The 22,180-nt window shown below is 36.5% G+C and overlaps 1 protein-coding gene across 1 annotated transcript in view; it reads right to left on the reverse strand.

Moving 5' to 3' along the window:
* The window catches only part of LOC102179183 (arylacetamide deacetylase-like 2), a 28,828-nt gene extending 11,522 nt beyond the window's left edge, over positions 1-17,306 (reverse strand). Inside the window, exon 1 of the mRNA XM_005701225.2 lies at positions 17,164-17,306. Coding sequence (XP_005701282.1) covers positions 17,164-17,301 — 138 coding nt within the window. The 5' untranslated portion in view covers positions 17,302-17,306. The remainder of the gene's footprint in view (positions 1-17,163) is intronic.

The following is a 22,180-nucleotide window of genomic DNA, read 5'->3' on the forward strand; positions in this document are numbered from 1 at the left end:
GATCAATGGAACAGGATAAAAACCCCAGAAATGAACTCATAAACCTATAGTCAATGAATCTATGACAAAGGAGGCAAGACTACACAATGTAGGAAAGACAGTCTCTCAACAAATGGTGCTGGGAAAACTGGACAGCCACATGTAAAGAAATGAAATTAAATCATTCTTTAACTTCAAACTGGAGAAGGGAATGGCAATCTACTCCAGTATTCTTGCCTGGAAAATCCCATGGACAGAGGTGGAGCCTGGTGGGCTACAGTCCATGGGGTCGCAAAGAGTCGGACATGACTGAGCAAGCTCAAAGTGGATTAAAGACCTAAATATTAGACCAGACACTATAAAACTCTTAGAGGAAAACATAGGCACAACACTATCTGACATAAATCACAGCAACATCTTTTCAATCCATCTCCCAGAATAATAAAAATAAAAGCAAAAATAAACAAATGGTACCTGTTCAAAAGCTTTTACCCAGCAAAGGAAACAATAAACAAAAAAGACGACCCACATCTCTCTGGGTCATGAGAGATGTTGTGGGGAGGGAGGTGGGAGGGGGGTTCATGTTTGGGAACGCATGTAAGAATTAAAGATTTTAAAATTAAAAAAAAAATAAAAAATTTAAATTTAAAAAAAAAATAAAATAAAAGCAGTGCTAAGAGGAAAGTTCATAGCTATACTTCAATTAAAAAAAAATAAGGAAAAAATAGTGGATGAATAGACTGAATTTTATATCTATGAACTAGGTAAACTGGATATTGGGTCTTCTTTAATCAAACAGTTTGATTTTAAGAGTTCCTTTCTCTCATCCTTTATTATGAATCTCCATTTAGCTGGATTCTTACATGGAATGAGGGTTAGCATATGTCCAGGGTTGGCCTGGAGTGTGGCTTAGGTGTTTTGACCACTCCATTAGCGGTGCTGAGTGCTCAGGTCATGTGCAATACCTTGCTTTTACTGCTGACACCCTGTTTTTGCTCCCAACTCTCCAGAAGTGACAGTTGGGTTTTTTTGTCTTTTTGTATCTTTTCATTCTGAATTTACCCCAACTGTGCATGCATGCAGTTATTTGTAGTCTCTTATAGTTTCTTTGTATTTATTGCTCAAGGAGACATTTGTCCAGGTGCCAGCATTGCAGTGCTGCAGCAGAGTTCCAGGTTCCAGTCTATCCTGATGCTACTCATCATCTATAACCTGAGGAGAGCGAAAAATTTGTTTTTGATATCTTATAAATACAAGCTTTTGTGCCTCAGTAAAAAAAAAAAAAAAAAAAGACGACCCACAGATTGGGAGAAAATATTTGCAAATGATGTGACTGATTAGGGGTTACTCTCCAGAATTTACAAACAGCTTATGACAATTAATAGCATCAAAACAATCCACTCAAAACATGGACAGAAGACTTGAATAGACTCTAAAGAGGACACACAGATAGCCAACAGGCACATGAAAAGATATTCAACATCACTAGCTATTAGAGAAATGCAAATCAAAACTACAATGAGATATCACCTCACATCAGTCAAAATGACTTTCATCAAAAAATCCACAAACAACAAATGCTGGAGAGGATGTGAAGAGAAGGGTACCTTCCTGCACTGTCAGTGGAAATGTAATTATGTACAGCCACTATTGGAACAATATGGAAGTTCCTTAAAAAACTAAAAGTAGAGCTACCATATGACCCTACAATCCCACTCCTGGGCATATATCCAGAAAAAAATATGGCCTGAAAAGATCCATGCACCTCAGTACTGATTGCAGCACTGTTTACAAAAGCCAAGACATGAAATCAACCTAAATGTCCATTGACAGGGGATGGATAAAGAAGATGTGGTGCATATGTACAATAGAATATAACTCCGTCATTAAAAAGAATGAAATAAGGCCATCTGAAGCAACATGAATGGACCTAGAGAGTGTCATACTGAGTGAAGTAAGTCAGAGAGAGAAAGAGAAATATTATATGACATCCCTTATATGTGGAATCTAAAAAGAAATGATACACATGAACTTACTTACAAAGCAGAAAGAGATTCACAGACAAAAAACAAACTCATATCTGCCCAAGGGAAGGGAAAGTCAAGGATTTAGGGAAGGTCCTGCTATACTGCTATATTTAAAATGGATAACCAACAAAAACCTCTTTTATAGCACATTAAACTCTGCTCAATATTATGTGCCAGGCTAGATGGGAGGGGTGTTTGAAGGAGAATGGATAGATGTATATGTATGACTGAGTCCCTTCATTGTTCACCTGGAACTATCACAGCATTGTTAATTGGCTATATCCCAAACAAAATATTTTTAATATTAAAAAATTAAATAAATATAATAACACTGTAGGGGTCTCAATGTACATCCTAACACATATGCTATAGTTGCTTCTAAATAAATCCACATATATAGAGTTTTTTAAATGAGTAATCTGATCAATTTACTTGCACCTTATCTTATATTGGTCCACTTATTTCTTAATTAAAAATTTTATCTGAAAAATTATCTGAGAAAAGATTTTCAACTTCTTTGTATGGGTATTCAAAATACTTTCATTTAACTCATAATTTAATTTATATAAAATTTCAGAAAGTATATACTTATCACTTTATTAATAAAGCTATGTCCATTTTTTAAACTGCAAACAGATTCCTGTTTTTAAGAAAGACTTGGAGGAAAAGAAAAAACATTATTTGTAAATTCTATGCCATTGGAATAAAGCTCTCTTTACTGTTTTTGGTAGGCTTCTAATATCTTTGTAGTATCTTCCACTGAATAGTCACAAAAAAGAATTGTACTGAATAGTCACAAAAAAGAATTGTGGGAGGAAAGAACATTACACGGCATTTATTATTATAGCTATCTGAGATTGCTAAAATTTTATGAGGTATTAAAAAAATGACATAAGCTGTCTGCTTTATTGATGAGTATACTGAGACCTAGAAAGTTCCAGTTTCTGACCCAAGTTAGATGTATGTAAATATATTTTTCTAGATCACTGTGATATATGCTACTGGTACTCCTCTTTGATTCAGTTCAGTCGCTCAGTCGTGTCTGACTCTTTGCAATCACATGAACCGGAAAACACCAGGCCTCTCTGTCCATCAGCAACAACCAGAGTTCACCCAAACCCATGTCTATTGAGTTGCAGATGCCATCCAACCATCTCATACTCTGTTGTCCCCTTCTCCTCCTGCCCTCAATCTTTCCCAGCATCAGGGTCTTTTCAAATGAGTCAATTCTTTGCATCAGGTAGCCAAAGTACTGGAGTTTCAGCTTCAGCATCAGTCCTTCCAATGTATATTCAGAACTGATTTCATTTAGGTTGGACTGGTTGGATCTCCTTGCAGTCCAAGAAACTCTCAAGAGTCTTCTCCAAACCAAAGTTCAGAAGCACCAATTATTCTGTGCTCAGCTTTCGTTATTTCCAACTCTCACATCCATACCTGAACCCTGGAAAAACAATAGCCTTGACTAGATGGACCTTTGTTGACAAAGTAATGTCTCTGCTTTTCAATATGCTATCTAGGTTGGTCATAACTTTCCTTCCAAGGAGTAAGCATCTTTTAATTTCATGAATGCAATCACCATCTGCAGTGATTTGCAAACGTAGAGAAATAAAGTCTGACATTGTTTTCCACTGTTTGCCCATCTATTTGCCATGAAGTCATGGAACCAGATGCTATGATCTTACTTTTCTGAATGTTGAGCTGTAAGCCAACATTTTCACTCTCCTATTTCACTTTCAGCAAGAGGCTTTTTAGTTCTGCTTCACTTTCTGCCATAAGGGTGGTGTCATATGCATATCTGAAATTACTGATATTTCTCCTGGCAATCTTGATTTCAGCTTGTGCTTCCTCCAGCTCAGCATTTCTCATGATGTACTCTGCATAGAGGTTAAATATGCAGGGTGACAATATACAGCCTTGACATACTCCTTTTCCTATTTGGGACCAGTCTGTTGTTCCATGTCCAGTTTGAACTGTTGCTTCCTGACCTGTATACAGACTTCTCAAGAGGCAGGTCAGGTGGTCTAGTATTCCCATCTCTTTCAGAATTTTCAACAGTTTATTGTGATCCACACAGTCAAAGGCTTAGGCATAGTCAATAAAGTAGAAGTTTTTCTGGAACGCTCTTGCTTTTTCGATGATCCATCAGATATTGGCAATTTGATCGCTGGTTCTTCTGCTTTTTCTAAAACCAGCTTGAACACCTGGAAGTTTACATTTCATGTATTGCTGAAGCCTGGCTTGGAGAATTTTAAGCATTATTTTACTAGAGTGTGAGATGAGAGCAATTGTACTCCTTTTAGTCAATCAGTTCAGTTACTCGGTCATGTCTGACTCTTTGCGACCCCATGAATTGCAGCACGCCAGGCCTTCCTGTCCATCACCAACTCCTGGAGTTCACTCAGACTCACATCCATCGAGTCAGTTATGCCATCCAGCCATCTCATCTTCTGTTGTCCCCCTCTCCTCCTGCCCCCAATCCCTCACAGCATCAGAGTCTTTTCCAATGAGTCAACTCTTCGCATGAGGTGGCCAAAGTACTGGAGTTCAGCTTCAGCATCATTCTTTTCAAAGAACACCCAGGACCGATCTCCTTTAGAATGGACTGGTTGGATTTCTTTGCAGTCCAGGGGACTCTCAAGAGTCTTCTCCAGCACCACAGTTCAAAAGCATCAATTCTTCAGCGCTCAGCTTTCTTCACAGTCCAACTCTCGCATCCATACATAACTACTGGAAAAACCATAGCCTTGACTAGCTGGACCTTTGTTGGCAAAGTAATGTCTCTGCTTTTCAACATGCTATCTAAGTTGGTCATAACTTTGCTTCCAAGGAGTAAGCATCTCTTAATTTCATGGCTGCAGTCACCATCTGCAGTGATTTTGGAGCCCAAAAGAATAAAGTCTGAAACTGTTTCCACCGTTTCCCCATCTATTTCTGATGAAGTGATGGGACCAGATGCCATGATCTTAGTTTTCTGAATGTTGAGCTTTAAGGCAACTTTTTCACTCTCCTCTTTCACTTTCATCAAGAGGCTTTTTAGCTCCTCTTCACTTTCTGCCATAAGGGTGGTGTCATCTGCATATCTGAGGTTATTGATATTTCTCCCGGCAATCTTGATTCCTGCTTGTGGTTCCTCCAGCCCAGGGTTTCTCATGATGTACTCTGCATATAAGTTAAATAATCAGGGTGACAATATACAGCCTTGACGTACTCCTTTTCCTATTTGGAACCAGTCTGTTGTTCCATGTCCAGTTCTAACTGTTGCTTCCTGACCTGCATATAGGTTTCTCAAGAGGCAGGTCAAGCGGTCTGGTATTCCCATCTCTTGCAGAATTTTCCACAGTTTATTGTGATCCACACAGTCAAAGGCTTTGGCATAGTCAATAAAGCAGAAATAGACATTTTTCTGGAATTCTCTTGCTTTTTCCGTGATCCAGCTGATCTTGGCAATTTGATCTCTGGTTCCTCTGCCTTTTCTAAAACCATCTTGAACATCTGCAAGTTCATGGTCCACGTATTGCTGAAACCTGGCTTGGAGAATTTTGAGCATTATTTTACTAGTGTGTGAGATGAGTGCAATTGTGCAGTAGTTTGAGCATTCTTTGGCATTGCCTTTCTTTAGGATTGGAATGAAAACTGACCTTTTCCAGTCCTGTGGCCTCTGCTGAGTTTTCCAAATTTGCTGGCATATTGAGTGCAGCACTTTCACAGCATCATCTTTCAGGATTTGAAATAGCTCAACTGGAATTCCATCACTTCCACTAGCTTTGCTCATAGTGATGCTTCCTAAAGCCCACTTGACTTCACATTCCAGAATGTCTGGCTCTAGGTGAGTGATCACACCATCGTGATTATCTTGGTCATAAAGATCTTTTTGGTACAGTTCTTCTGTGTATTCTTGCCACCTCTTCTTAATATCTTCTGCTTCTGTAAGGTCCATAACATTTCTTTTCTTTATTGTGCCCATCTTTGCATGAAATTTTCCCTTGGTATCTCTAAGTTTCTTGAAGAGATCGCTAGTCTTTCCCAATCTGTTGTTTTCCTCTATTTCTTTGCATTGATCGTGAGGAAGGCTTTCTTACCTCTTCTTGCTATTCTTTGGAACTCTGCATTCAGATGCTTATATCTTTCCTTTTCTCCCTTGTTTTTCACTTCTCTTCTTTTCACAGCTATTTGTAAGGCCTCCCCAGACAGCCATTTTGCTTTTTTGTATTTCTTTTCCATGGGACTAGTCTTGATCCCTGTCTCCTGTACAATGTCACGAACCTCCGTCCATAGTTCATCAGGCACTCTATCAGATCTAGTCCCTTAAATCTATTTCTCACTTCCACTGTACTCCTTTACATAAAATTAATTGCTAAATTATGTTTTTACAAAAGAGCCTATAAGAAATGGAGGGGAAAAAAATAAAAGATTGAACAATCAGACAAGAAAAAGAAATAAAGGGAATCCAGATTGGAAAAGAAGTAAAACTCTGTTTGTAGATGACATGATCCTATACATAGAAAACCCTGAAGATATCACCAGAAAATTATTAGAGCTAATCAGTGAATATAGTAAAGTTACAGGATATAAAATTAAAACACAGAAATCCTTTGCATTCCTATAAACTAATAATGAGAAAACAGAGAAATTAAGGGAACAATCCTATTCACCATTGCAATGAGAAGAATAAAATACTTAGGAATAAATTTACCTAAAGAAACAAAAGATTTGTATATAGAAAACTATGAAACACTGATGAAAGAAATCAAAGAAATCTGATACATGCAGATGGATAAATACACTATTTTGTGGATTGTAAGAATCAATATCATGAAAATGAGTATACTGCCCAAAACAATCTAAAGATTCAGTGCAATCCTTAACAAGCTACCAATGGTATTTTTCACAGAACTAGAAAAAATAATTTCACAATTTGTAAACTATAAAACTCCTACAGGAAAACATAGGTAGAACACTCTGACATAAATCACATCATGATCCTCTATGATCCACCTCCCAGAGTAACGGAAATAAAAGCAAAAAGAAACAAATGAGACGTAATTAAACTTAAAAGCTTTTTCACATTAAAGAAAACATGGTGAAAAGTCAGCCTTCAGAGTGGGAGAAAATAATAGCAAATGAAGCAACTGACAAAGAATTAATTTCAAAAATATACAAGCAGCTTATGCAGCTCAATACCAGAAAAATAAACAACCCAATCAAAATGTGGGCTAAAGAACTAAACAGACATGTCTCCAGAGAAGATATACAAATGGTTAACAAACACATGAAAAGATGTTCAACATCACTCATTATCAGATAAATGCAAATCAAATCCAAAATGAGGTACTATCTCATGCCAGTCAGAAAGACTACCATCAAAAAGTCTCCAAATAACAAATGCTGTAGAGGGTGTGGAGAAAAGGGAACCCTCTTACACTGTTGGTGGGAATGCAAACTGGTATAGCCACTGTGGAGAAGAATGGAGATTCCTTAAAAAACTGGATATAGAACTGCCACACGATCCAGCAATCCCACTTCTGGGCATACACACAAGGAAACCAGAATTGAAAGAGACACATGTATCCCAATGTTCATCGCAGCACTGTTCACAATAGCTAGGACATGGAAGCAACCTAGATGTCCATTGACTAATGGATAAGGAAGTTTTGATACATATACACAATGGAATATTATTCAGCTATTTAAATTTTAAAAAAAAATTTGAGTCAGTTCTAATGAGGTGGATGAAACCGGAGCCTATTATACAGAGTGAAGTAAGTCAGAAAGAAAAACGCTATGCAGTATATTAGCACATATATAGAGAATTTAGAAAGATGGTAATGACAACCCTATATGCAAGAAAACAAAAGAGACAGATGTAAAGAACAGACTTTTGGACTATGTGGAAGGAGATGGTGAGATGATTTGAAAGAATAGCATTGAAATATGTATATTACCATATGTAAAATAGATGACCAATGCAAGTTCGATACATAAAGCAGGGCACTCAAAGCTGGTGCCCTGGGACAACCCAGAAGGTTGTGGCGGAGAGGGAGGCAGAAGGGGGTTTCAGGATGAGGAGACACTGGTATGCCTGTGCCTGATTCATGTTGATGTATGGCAAAAACCACCACAATATTTTAAAATTACTAGCCTCCAATTAAAATAAATTAATTGAAAAAAAATTAAATTAAAAAAAAAAGAAAGAAATGGTTCTCTGATAGAAATAAGTTGACCAAACTTAAAAAAATGATATTTACTTAAGGAATAAGGAAAGATAAATACTCTGCTGGTCCACATAGTACAGCCTTGAAGCAGAAATTTTGGCCTACTAACATTTCTAAATAGCTCTAAAATACTACTTTGATTTCAAATAAAAACACACATGCACACTTCCCAGGTGGCTCAGTTTAGAATCCGCTTGACAAACAGAAGAGGCCGATTTGATTTCTGGGTCAAAAGATTCCCTGGAGAAGGAAATGTCAACCCACTCCAGTATCTTGTCTGGAAAATTCCATGAACAGAAGAGCCTGGCAGGCTGCAGTCCTTGTGGTTGCAAAGAGTCAGACTGAACTGTTGAGCATGTACACACATAGAAGTAAAAATCCTTAACAAAATATTAAATAACATTCCTTTTCAACAAAAAATGACAATCCATTATTATCAATTGAGTTCTGCCCCAGAAATGCAAGATTAGTACACTATTTGTAAGTCAATGTAATTTATGATACTAATACAAAAAGAAAAATTATATATGCTCATCCTAATATATAATTATAATAACAGATGCCGAAAAACAATTTGGCTTAACTTATCACCTATTCTTGATTTTTAAAAAAATCTATGCAAACTTATAATAAAAAGAAACGTCTTTAATCTGATAAAAGGTATCTACAAAAAAAAAAAAAATTTAATAGTGAAAGACTGAATGCTTCCTCCTAAGGCAAGTATGTCTGCTCTCTACTTAACACAATTCTGGGAAGTCACAGTCGGGGCACTAAGGCAGAGAAAAAGCTGGAAAAAAAAGGATAACAGTTTCTCTCTGTTTTCAGTCAACATAATTATCTAAGCAAATATTACGGGATTAAAAAAAAAACTTAAAAAGCAAATAAGCATCTTCAGTTGGAACAAAATATACAAGTGAATATATACATAAAACATCATTTCAAATGTAGCAATAAACAAAAGGAAATCAAAAATTTTAAAAATTATCAATTATAACAGCACCAAAATTAAATTTCTTAGTTATATAACAATATACATATAGAGTCTTTATCTGCTGAATATTGATGGAAGAAAACTGATGGAAAAACATTGATGGAAGAAATCAAAGACCTAATTAAATTGAGAAATATTTATAAACTGATCAGAGACAATATTGTTGAACTGACAGCTCTTTCTGAATTGGTTTACAGAGTCAACCAATTTCAGACAAAAAGTTCATCAGAATTTTTAGTCACTACTAAAAATTATGATTAATGGTGATTAATTATAATGATCAAAGCAATTTTGGTGATTAAGAAAGGTTGGTGGACTCCTATAACCTGGTTCCAAGACTACCGAGAAGCTAATGTAGTCAAAACAGTGTAGTATTGGTGAAAAGCTGGGCTCACAGATCAAGGGAAGAGAAAGGAGTCAGTTCAGAAATAAACCAACACAGGGACTTCCCTGGTGGTCCAGTGGCTAAGAATCTGCCTTCCAGTGCAGGGGACACAGGTTCTATCCCTGGTCTGGGAAGTAAGATCCCACTCGCCTTGGAGCAACTAACCCTGTGTGCCACAACTAGAGTCCGTGCACCACAAGAAAAGATCCTGTACGACATGATGAAAATTATGCATGCCACAACTGACAGGGTAAAATAAATAAATATTTTTTAATAAAATGGAAAAAAATAATATAACTATGTCCAATTTACTTTTGACAAGGATACAAGGTAATTCAATGAAGAAAGGTAGTAAGTGTTTCAACAAATGATTATGGAACAACTGGACATCCATATGCAAGAAGAATGTACTTTGACCAATTCCTGACACATTATATGGAGATTAACTCATAATGGATCCAATGTAGTGTGTGCTCAGTGTCCAACTCTTTACAACGCCATGGACTGTAGCCTGCCAGGCACCGATATCCATGGAATTTTCCAGACAAGAATGGGTTGCCATTTCCTTCTTCAGGGGATCTTCCTGACCCAGGGACTGAATCTGTGTCTCTGGCATCTCCTGCATTGGCAGACAGATTTTTTACCACTGAGCCATCTGGAAAGCCTAATGAATCCAGTACCTAAATGTAAAATGAAAAACTGCAAACCTCTCAGAAGACATGATAAGAGAAAATCAGTCACCTTAGATTAAGTAAAAAGTTCTTAGATACAATGTTAAAGAAGAAAAGCTTTTTTTTTTTTTTTTTTTTTTTTTTTGGTAAAGCTAAATTGGGCTTCAATGACATGTAAAAGTTTTGCTGTGTAACTTAAGACAACAAGAAGAAAAGCCCCAGACTGGGAGAAAATATTTACAAACTAAGTATCTGCTAAAAGAATACACAGGAAAACGATACAAAAAAGGTCTTAATGACCCAGATCACCATGATAGTATGGTCACTCACCTAGACCCTGACATCCTGGAGTCTGAAGTCAAGTGGGCCTTAGGAAGCATTACTACAATCAAGGCTAGTGGAGTTATGGAATTCCAGCTGAGCTATTTAAAATCCTAAAAGATGATGCTGTGAAAGTGCTGAACTCAATATGCCAGCAAATTTGGAAAACTCAGCTGTGGCCCACTGGACTCGAAAATATCAGTTTTCATTCCAATCCCAAAGGGCAGTGCCAAAGAATGTACATATTACCATACAATTGCTCTCATTTCACATGCTAGCAAAGTAATGCTTAAAATCCTTCAAGCTAGGCTTCACTATTATGTGAATCTAGAACGTCTAGATGAACAAGTTTGATTTAGATAAGCAGAGGAACCAGAGGTCAAACTGCCAACATTCACTGGACCATAGAGAAAGCAAGAGAATTCCAGAAAAATATCTGCTTCTACTTCATTGACTACTCAAAAGCCTTTGACTGTGTAGATCACAACAAACTCGAAAATTCTTAAAGAGAAGGGAATACCAGCCCACCTTACCTGACTCCTGAGAAATAGGTATTTGAATCAAGAAACAACAGTTAGAACCTTACACTGAGCAAGTGACAGGTTCAAAATTGAGAAAAGTGTATGATAAAGCTGCATGTTGTCACCCTGTTTATTTAAGTTATATGCAGAGTATATCATGTGAAATGTTGGGCTGAATGAATTACAATCTGGTATCAAGATTGCCAAGAAATGTCGGCAACCACAGATATGCAGATACCACTCTAATGGCAGAAAGTGAAGAGGAACTAAAGAGCCTCTTGATAAGGGTGAAAAAGAAGAGTGAAAAAGTTGACTTAAAGTTCAGCATTCAAAAACTAAGATCATGTCATCATGTCCCATTACTTCATGGCAAATGGATGGGGAAAAAGTAGAAACAGTGACAGATTTTATATTTTTGGCCTCCAAAATCATTGCAGAGGTGACTGTAGCCATAAAAATTGCTTGCTTCTTGGAAGGAAAGCTATGACAAACCTAGACAGCATATTAAAAAACAAAGATATCACTTTGCAAACAAAGTGACATAGCTATAGTCAAAATTATGGTTCCTCCATTTGTAATGTATAGATGTAAGATTTGGACCATAGAGAAGGCTGAGCACCAAAGAAGTGATGCCTTCAAATTGTGGTGCTGGAGAAGACTCTTTAGAGTTCCATGGACTGCAAGGAGATAAAACCAGTCAATCCTAAAGGAAATCAAAATCATTGGAGGACTGATGCTGAAGCTGAAGCTCTAATACATTGGCTACCTGATGCAAAAAACCAACTCATTGGAAAAGACCATGGCTCTGGGAAAGACTGAAAGAAAAAAGAGAAGAGGGCCACAGAGCATAAGATGGTTGAAGTGAAATGAAGTGAATTCGCTCAGTCGTGTCCAACTCTTTGCGACCCCATGGACTGTAGCCTACCAGGGTCCTCCCATGGGATAGCACCACTAACTGAACAGGCGAGAATCTGAGCAAACTCTGGAAGAGAGTGAAGAAAGCCTGGCGTGCTGTAGTCGATGGGTTTGCAAAAAGTCTGACACACCTTAGCACTGAACAACAACAACAAATGACTTGTATCCCCAATAGGAAGAACTCTCTATAGGTAAAAATAGCAAAACAAAGAACCAATCTTTCAAAGTGGAGGAAAAATTAAACATGCATGTCACCACAAAAACATGGGATAAGATATAAATATATGAAACAATACTCAATACTTGTAATCATAAAGGAAATGCAAATGTGTACCACAATCGAATATTTTGAAACAATAATTAAAATTGCTCTTAAAAAATTGGAAATATTAAGTGTAGAAAGGACACAGAACAACTAAAACTTTCACGTTTTGCTGGTCTGAATGCCAAATTGTACTGGCTCTTTAAAAAACCAATAGGCAGTTTGCTGTATGTTAAATATACATTTATAATATGACTCAAAACAACTAATTCTAGGTATTTACCTGGTAGAAATTAAAATTTTTGTTCATTCAAAATCCTGTATATGAGTGCTTTAGCAGCTTTATTCATATCCACTCCAAAGTTGGAACAACCCAAATATCTTTTAACTGTTTATTTAGGATAAACCATGATAGATCTAGCTTCCCTCGTGGCTCAACTGCTAAAGAATCTGCCTGCAATGCAGGAGACCTGGGTTCAATCCGTGGGTTGGGAAGACCATGGAGAAGGGAAAGGCTACCCACTCCAGTATTCTGGCCTGGAGAATTCCATGGATTGTATAGTGCATGGGGTGGCGAAGAGTTGGACATGACTGAGTGTCTTTCACTTTCACTTTCATGATATAACCACATAATGGAATACTACACAGCTTTAGAAAGGATTGAATTTGTGATACTCTCAATGCATATATTACTCTAGAATATATCTTTCTTTTTTATTTATTTTATTGTTGGCTGTGCTGGGGTTTTGTTGCTGTGTAGGCTTTCTTTAGTATGGGCTACTATAGTTGCAGTGTAGGGGCTTCTCATTGCAGTGGCTTCTCTTGTTGAAGAGAATGGCCTATGCAGTGCATGTGGAATCTTCTTGGACCAGGGATCAAACCTGTGTCTCCTGCATTGGCAGGTGAATTTTTAACCACTGAACCACATGGAAGTCTCTCAAATGTATCATGTTTAGTGAAATCCATTAAGCTGGACTCATAATTCCCATGCAGTATGAACCCATCTGGGCTTCCCAGCTGGCTCATGGGTAAAGAACTCACCTGCAATGTGGGAGACACAGGAGACACAGAGAGGATCCCTGGGAGGAGAAAATCCCATGGAGGGGGCATGGAAACCCACTCCAGTGTTCTTGCCTGGAGAATCCCATGGACAGAGGAGACTAGCAGGCTACAGTCCATAGGGTCTCAAAGCATCAGAAACAGCTGAAGTGACTGAACACACACACACACACACACACACACACACACATACACACACACACACATGAACCCATTTATGATATTTCAAAAACATTAAGTGTACAAGCATACAATGATCAGCAGTTACCAGATGTTTAGGGTGTGGGAGTGTTTACTAAAAAGGGAAGCATGAGGTGATTTGGGGGGTTATATTTTCATGTTTGATTTTGGTGCTGGTTACATGAATCTCTACCTATATTAAACTACATAGGACTATATTAACCAATAGGCTGACTTTTATGTAAAGTTAAACTAAAATTTAAAATTTGGCATAATGTTGAAGAAAAGTAGAGTCTGAATATAGACTGTCTGGTTTGATTCTCAATTCTAAAAATTATTACCTATGTGTCTTTGGTTTTCTTATTCCCTGTGCCTCATTTTCCTCATTTATAAAATGAGGATAACTATAGTGACTTCTTTAAAGTGCAGTTGTAAGTGTTAAATCATAGTTTTAAGGAAATTAAAGCAGGACAGGATACATCATAAGTGCCCAATAAATTTTAGTTTATTTTCATTATCAATAAATGTGAAAAACACTCTTAAATATTGTCATTGCTGGTTGAAGATAATCATAGTGAAAATAATTTCAATCTAGCAGATATATCACTTTAAAATGAACTCTACTTAATGCACTGTGGTGACCTGAATGGGAAGGAAGTTGAAAAAGGAGGGGATATATATATGTAAATGGATTAATTTTTCTGTACAGTAGAAACTAACACAATATCGTAAAGCTATTATACTCTAATAAGAAGTAATTTTAAAAATTAACTTTTTTAGGGTTTTGGCCCCTCATTTCTGATTCTTCTGATGATGGGAGTAGATTGTTACTAGATTTCTACTGAACAAACACCAGCTACCATTTTAGACATCACCACATGCTATCTTGGACAACATGCCCTCCTACTCTCATAGTAATGCAGCAATTTGTTTATAGATTTCTCACTTTGCAGTTGAAGAACTTGAGCCACAGAAAAATGAAGTAAACTCTTTTAAGATCTGGATTTTAAGTTCACGCTCTTTCTTCTACTTTCAGTCAGTTCAGTTCAGTTCAGTCCCTTAGTCATGTTCGACTCTTTGCGACCCCATGAATTGCAGCACGCCAGGCCTCCCTATCCATCACCAACTCCCGGAGTTCACTCAAACTCATGTTCATTGAGTCAGTGATGCCATCCAGCAATCTCATCCTCTGTCGTCCCCTTCTCCTCCTGCCCCCAATCCCTCTCAGCATCAGAGTCTTTTCCAATGAGTCAGTTCTTCGCATGAGATGGCCAAAGCACTGGAGTTTCAGCTTTAGCATCATTCCTTCCAAAGAACACCCAGGGCTGATCTCCTTTAGAATGGACTGGTTGGATCTCCTTGCAGTCCAAGGGACTCTCAAGAGTCTTCGTCAACACCACATTTCAAAAGCATCAATTTTTCATTGCTCAGCTTTCTTCATAGTCCAACTCTCACATCCGTACATGACCACGGGAAAAACCATAGCCTTGACTAGACAGACCTTTGTTGGCAAAGTAATGTCTCTGCTTTTGAATATGCTATCTAGGTTGATCATAACTTTCCTTCCAAGGAGTAAGCGTCTTTTAATTTCACGGCTGCAATCAACATCTGCAGTGATTTTGGAGTCCAAAAAAATAAAATCTGACACTGTTTCCACTGTTTCCCCATCTATTTCCCATGAAGTAATGGGACCAGATGCCATGATGCTCGTTTTCTGAATGTTGAGCTTTAAGCCAACGTTTTCACTCTCCTCTTTGACTTTCATCAAGAGGCTTTTTAGTTCCTCTTCACTTTCTGCCATAAGGGTGGTGTCATCTGCATATCTGAGGTTATTGATATTTCTCCTGGCAATCTTGATTCCAGCTTGTGCTTCTTCCAGCCCAGCGTTTCTCATGATATACCGCCAATAATATGAATGTCTAACTCTGTAGTCTTGTTTTTCCACATCATTTTATCAAGAATTGTTGCACATTATATAATTTACTTATGACAATAACAAAGTGATTATCACTTGAGCAATTAGAAACTGATTGATTGCTAAAATAATTTGCATATATATATAAGCAAATACAAAAGCTATTTCTATTTTACATGTGCAATATTTTAATTCTGTTTTGCATTTGATAAACTGGAAGTTGAATTCTACAGTTTCATGGTTTCAGAATGTACTAACATTGATAAGGCAGGGCAGTAAATTAGCATTAGTTACTCTGAAGTTTAAAGCTATAGAAGTTCTTCAGACAATAACATGGCAGTTTCTCTGTAGGGCTGGCACTTGCTCATTTTTCTCTCTAATCCAATGAATGAAAAGGTGAAGCATTCACAATAAAGGGGAACACTGAGGGCAACAGGTCATTCGGCACACTTTTAACTTTAGGCAGGAGATACCTTGGGATCTAGTTTGGCAGATCTGTCATCTCCTCTGGGTAGCATACTAGACAACCACTTCCCTTGTACCATGCACTGCTCTCTCTTCTCTGATGACTTATTGTCTGTTGATGCATTGTCCCTTAAACCTCCTATTGTTCACATCATTTATAAGGCCTCCAGTTAGCAGCATGCTTTGATAGGAGAGCCTGATACTTTCAGTGAGGTAGATCTTAGTTCAAATTCTAGTATTGTCACAAAAAAATCTAAAATGTAGCAATTTAGTATTGAAGATAGACAAAAGCAGTGGTTTTCAAAGTATGGTCTTAGAATCCTTGTGGATCTCTGAGAAATATTCAGGAAATGCACATAATACTATGATACTTCCTGCTTTTTCTAAAAGTCCAATTTCCTCAAGAGCATGTAGTAGAATTTTCTAGAAGCTACATGACATGCAATATTGCAACAGGTTAAATGCAAAAGCAGATGGTGACTCCAGCTCTCTTCCATAAAGTGAGACATAAATGAGATTTGCAAAAATGGAAAACAATATCACTATTATTTAACTTCTAAAAGGTTTGTTATATTAACATCATTATCATTATTAAGTGCATTGATTTCTTTCTCTCTCTCTCTCTCTCTCTTTTTTTTTTCCACACTGTGGGGCATGCAGGATCTAAGTTCTGCTGCCAGGAATTGTACATAGGCCCCCTGCAATGGAAGTGTGGAACCTTAACCACTGGACTGCCAGGGAATTGTTATCTAATGAGGTCAGTTTCTAATGCAAATACTAATAACTATAACCCACATTTTAAAAGTTAATTTAGTCTCAATATTTAAAATGTATAGAGTTCTGAAACTAAAAACTTTAAAAATGACTGATAGAGACACTAAAACAATACAGGTACTAAATGTACATCAAAATATAAAAACATAATCAGTATACATGAGTAAGTTTAAGAAAATACATGATTAGTTTTTCTCAGAAATATGAAATATAAATTGCTTTAAAATCCTTTCAATTTTCCATTTAAATAATATTATTACTTCTTTTATTCTTGGCACAGTATATTTTGTATTTATTTTACCAGAAAAATTTTATATCCCATGTTTTATACAGATTCAATAGAGTTTATAATGATTTATTAAATTAAACAGATTAATAATATTTGAACGATTTATCCTAAAAAATGTCATTTTCAAAATACTAATTACAAGAACCTTTACATGTGCTTTTAACAAAGAATCCCAATTCCCTGGGGAAAAAAATTACCATAAGTGAAGTAGTTTTTATAGCAGCATCCGTGATCCTTATTTTCCATGGTTCTTCAATGTTTTCTGGCATTGGCGTATAAATATAAAAAACAAAAAGAATACAAGTCAGTCCAAAGCACAGAGTTTTGTACCCCATGATATTCTTTTCACAACCTCTGGATAGTGATGATACAATGTCCCCATATATATACTAAAATGCTAAGTAGTAAGACAAAGGTACATGACAGAGTCTCTCAAGTAATCTGACTATGTTAACCATGCTGACCTAACATTCAATTCCAAGATTAACAATGACCAGTTGTAACTGGTTCAACAGTTACACACACACTCCATCTGAAACACACTTCACAATATGTCTTATTAAACATGCAGACAGAATACCTAATAATTTAGAACATTGGCAGAAGCTCTTTCATCCTGTGACACTATCATTGACTCAGCACAATAAATTTTACTATGAGTCTAAACAGAGCACAAGATAAACCATAAAGTCTGTTTCTCCCATTATTATTTTACAAAGATTAATGTGAAGAGTTTGAATCTCTTTGCAAAACAGAAATAGAGACACAGACATAGAGAACAAACATTTACACACCAAGAGGGGGAGGAAGAAGTGGGGTAAACTGATAGATTTGGACTGACAAGTATACTTTATACTATGTATAAAAAAAGATAACTAAAAAAAAAACCTACTGAATAGTGTAAAGGAAAAAAAAAAAGCTTAAAAACAAACACACGCATGCACACATACACACACACACACAGAAAAAAACCCAAAACCTGTCAGGTAATTTTAGTCACACTCAAGGCTAATACCTTTGTCATACATTATTACTAAATTAAAATCCACTTTGACCAACTGAGCTTTAAACAAGAAGAGTGGAACCTAATCTTCTTGGCAGAACTAATTCATCCAGTCCAGAAACACTTATAAAGTGTTTACTTACATTGAAAGTGAACGTTTTCAATCTATTTAGTTGGATGATCATGCAAAAAGTATGTATTGATTAAACAAATATTTACCACATATCTTATATGTGCTATGTACTGGACAAAATGGTAAGAAAACTGAGCAAAATCTGGCATTTATCCATTCCTTTGTGGATCTTTTTTTGAATTACCTTTCTGACTTCCATTTTCCTTAAGACCATTTTTGGGGAATTTTTTCATAAAATAGTTAATTTGGGGCCTCTCCCGTTTCTCCATTCATTTTGCAACAGAAGTTATTATTCTTACTGTAATTGTTGTTTTACCCCATACTGTCACATCTTGCTACAACCCTGCTTTATTATCTAAGCATCAGACTGAAAGAGATAAAGATAATTATTCTAAAACAGTTGAAGAATAAGAACCACATGGGTGGAAGAGGATAAGAAGGCTGCCAAAAGGCTAATGGAAAAGTTTCAACATTTTGAAATATCAGTCTAATTTTGCACTCTCATTCTTTCCCATCTTCTTTGGAACCTCATTGGCCCTGCTCTTCTCCCTAGTGGCTAGCTTTTGCTCTTGATTTCTAAATGACAGAATATGCTATCAGAAAATAGAAAAAAATTATAAATTCTTCCTACATTCTGAAACTTAATCTCTTACATTAATAAAAAGGATTCTTGATAAAGACATGAATTCATATGCTTTATTGCAATATGGAAAAGCTTCAAATGCAGAAATACTTTTCATTGGTTGTTGATTTTTCCCTCATGGATGTGGTGGTGAGGGAGGCTGGTAAGCAGGTTGAAAACAGAGAAATATTTCCCAATGTTTCTAATGGTTGTATGAGACATTTCTGCTGGAAAGAGGTATCTGCCAAGTACATGAGACAGAGCTAAATATCAAAACTGTAGAAAACAGATGTGAATTGAAACTGATTAATGATACTATGTAGTCACAACTCAGGTCAATTCTTGATTGGTTTGAAGTAATTAACCCTCACACTTGCTACAAAATATAGATATAGATATGTTCATTCTTTGTAATAAAAATAAAATGCAACATTCTGTAAAGCAATTATCCTTCAATTAAAAAATAAATACATAAATAAAAATTACTTCTTTTTCAAAGATTCTTTTAAACACAATATCTAGTACACACACATACACAAAAATTCAATGAATAAATCAGACTCACAGACAGCTCTGATGTTGGAATTCACAACAGAGAAAGATGTTACAATAACTATCTTAAATATGTTAAAGAAAATAGTGAAAATGGAGAAACGTATAAAAGTGTTGAATTCATCATAGGTAAATCAAAAGATTATAAACAGTTATTCAAGAATTAAAAATAAAATATCTGATATAAAAGATTAATTGAGTGAACTAAGAAAAAGACATGAACATAAAGATATGGCAATATAAATTAGGCATGTGTGCAACATCAAATGGTCTAAAATATGTTTGAAGATTCCTAAGAGGACAGGAAATAATAAATGGGGAAGAAACATATTGGAATAGATGTTGGATGAGAAATTTCTAAAATTCATGAAAGACATGAGCTAACAAGTCAAACAGCTCAGTGAACTGATGACAGTATAAATACAGAGGAAAACACATAGAGTCACATCATAGTTGTAACTGTTGAAAATCAAAGATGAAGACAAAAATCTTGAAATTAGAATTCTAAGATGACTATCTGGGGTTTTTGGTTACTGGTGTAAAAACAACTTATCCTAGTTATTCAGTCAAGTACCAATGCGAATATTAATATCTGGTCTTTGTGTTTAATTTTTTTAGTTTGATTAATATTTTTCTTAGGGTGTTTCACCTTGAGTTTATCCTGCTTGGAACTCTCTGGATTTCTTGTACTTGGGTGACTATTTCCTTCCCCATTTTAGGGAAGTTTTCAACTGTATTCTCCTCAAATATTTTCTCATGCCCTTTCTTTTAGTCTTCTGGGACACCTATGATTCGAATTGATTTAAAATTGTCCCAGAGTTCTCTGCATTTGTCTTCATTTCTTTTTTTTTTCTTTTTTCATCTCTGCTTCATTTATTTCCACCATTCTATCTTCTACTATACTTATCCTCTCCTCTGCCTCTGTTATTCTTCTGTTGGTTCCTTCCTGACTGTTTTTAATCTCAGTTATTGCATTGTACATTATTGATCAACTCTTCTTTATTTCTTCTAGGTCCTTGTTAAATGTTTTTAGCATTTTCTCAATCCTTGTCGAAGGTCTATTTATCTGTAATTCCATTTTATTTTCAAGATTTTGGATCATCTTTACTGTCATAGTTCTGAATTATTTTTCAGGTGGACTCCCTATCTCCTCTTTTGTTTGGTTTGGTGGACTTTTATCATATTCTTTCACCTGCTGAGTATTTTTCAGCCTTTCATTTTGTTTATATTGCTGTGTTTGGGGTGCACTTTCTGCAGGCTGGAAGGTCGTGGTTCCTCTTAATTGTGGAGTCTGCTCCCTATGGATAGGATTGGAGCCGTGGTTTGTCAACATTTCCTGGTTGGGGGAACTTGTGTCTGTGTACTGGTGGATGGAACAGGATCTCTTCTCTGGAGTGCCGTGAAGTGTCCAGCAGTGAATTTTGGGGTGTCTATGGATTTGGTAAGGCTTTGGGCAGGCCATCTTTTAACGTTCAGGGTTGTGGTCCTGTTTTGCTAGAGAATTAACGTGGTGTATCTTGCACTGGAACTTGCTGGCTCTTGGGTGGAGGTTGGTTTCAGTGTAGGTAAAGAGACTTTGGTTGGGCTCTTACTGCTCATTAATATCTATTAATATTCCCTGGCGTCAGGATTTCTCTGATGTTCTAAAGCTCTGGAGTTGAGCCTCCTGCTTCTGGGTTTATGGCCCTCCTCTTAGAGTAGCCTCAAGACTTCTCCATCCATACAGCACAGAAGATAAAACCCCTTGGTTAATGGTGAAACAACTCTCCACAGCCAGGAACACCCAGAGAGATTCACAGAGTTATACAGAGAAGAGAAATGGGAGGAAGGAGATAGAGGTGACCTGGGGGAGAAAAGGGAGAGTCAAAAGGGGAGAGAGCAATCAAGCCAGTAATCAAATCCCTAAGTGAAAATGGATACTGAAGATTAAATTCTTAAAGATACAAAATTTATAACAAATATCAAAAGGAAAAGATTAAAAACCTAGAATGGGAATGCATGTAAGAATTAAAGATTTTAAAATTTAAAAAAAAATTAAAAAATAAAATAAAAAATAAAAAAATAAATAAATAAAATAAAAACCTAGAATAGAGGTTAGACTCAAAAATACAATATAAAAAATACAAAAAAATCAATCACAAAAATTAATATATATGAAATTTGTTTTTGAAAAACAGGGTTTTTTTTAAGGAAGGTAACAGTAGGCTATAAAAATGAAAGTTAAAGGAGTAATAAAGAACTAAATTTTTTAAAAAATTAAAAGGTGATAATGGTGAAAATATGTCTAGGAATTTCTCTAGAGCTGTTGTGGGCAGTGTGGGGTCAGTTCAGTGTGACATAGTCCATTGTTCCAGCTTGTACTTGTTCTTAAGGTCTATAGTTGTCCCTCAAATTCACAGTCTCAGCATTACCTGTAGGGTTTTAATCTTCTGCACCTGTCATGTCCAGGGTGTTTCCCCTTTCTTTGCTTATTTTGGCTTCTTCTGTTTGCAAGTCTCTTCAGTATCTAATTCTGGCCCTGACACAAAGGAAAAAAAGCCACTTATTTAGGCTCACTTTTTCAGCTGTGCTATGGGAAAAGAAGGAGGGACAATGCAAACAAATATCGTTGGCATGTATGGGGAGTGGTCACAGTGGATGGACCACTCTGGGTTTGCCACAGCCCAAGGCAACATGTACTTCCTGGATCCACACTACTCAGGCTCCAGGGTGCTCTGCAAAGGCATTGTTCCAAGTGGGCCCTGCATTTTGTATATTTCCCAGGTCTAAGCCACTCAGGTTCTCGGGTGTCCCAAGGTCACAGACCCAGTTGGGTTTTGTGCCTTTTTCCCAGGTCCAAGCCACTCAAGCAGCTGGGTGCTTGGCGAGCACACCATCACAGGTAGGCGGTGCCTCTTATGCACC

The sequence above is a fragment of the Capra hircus genome, chromosome 1 (genome assembly GCF_001704415.2).
Source record: "Capra hircus breed San Clemente chromosome 1, ASM170441v1, whole genome shotgun sequence".
NCBI classification, from domain to species: domain Eukaryota; kingdom Metazoa; phylum Chordata; class Mammalia; order Artiodactyla; family Bovidae; genus Capra; species Capra hircus.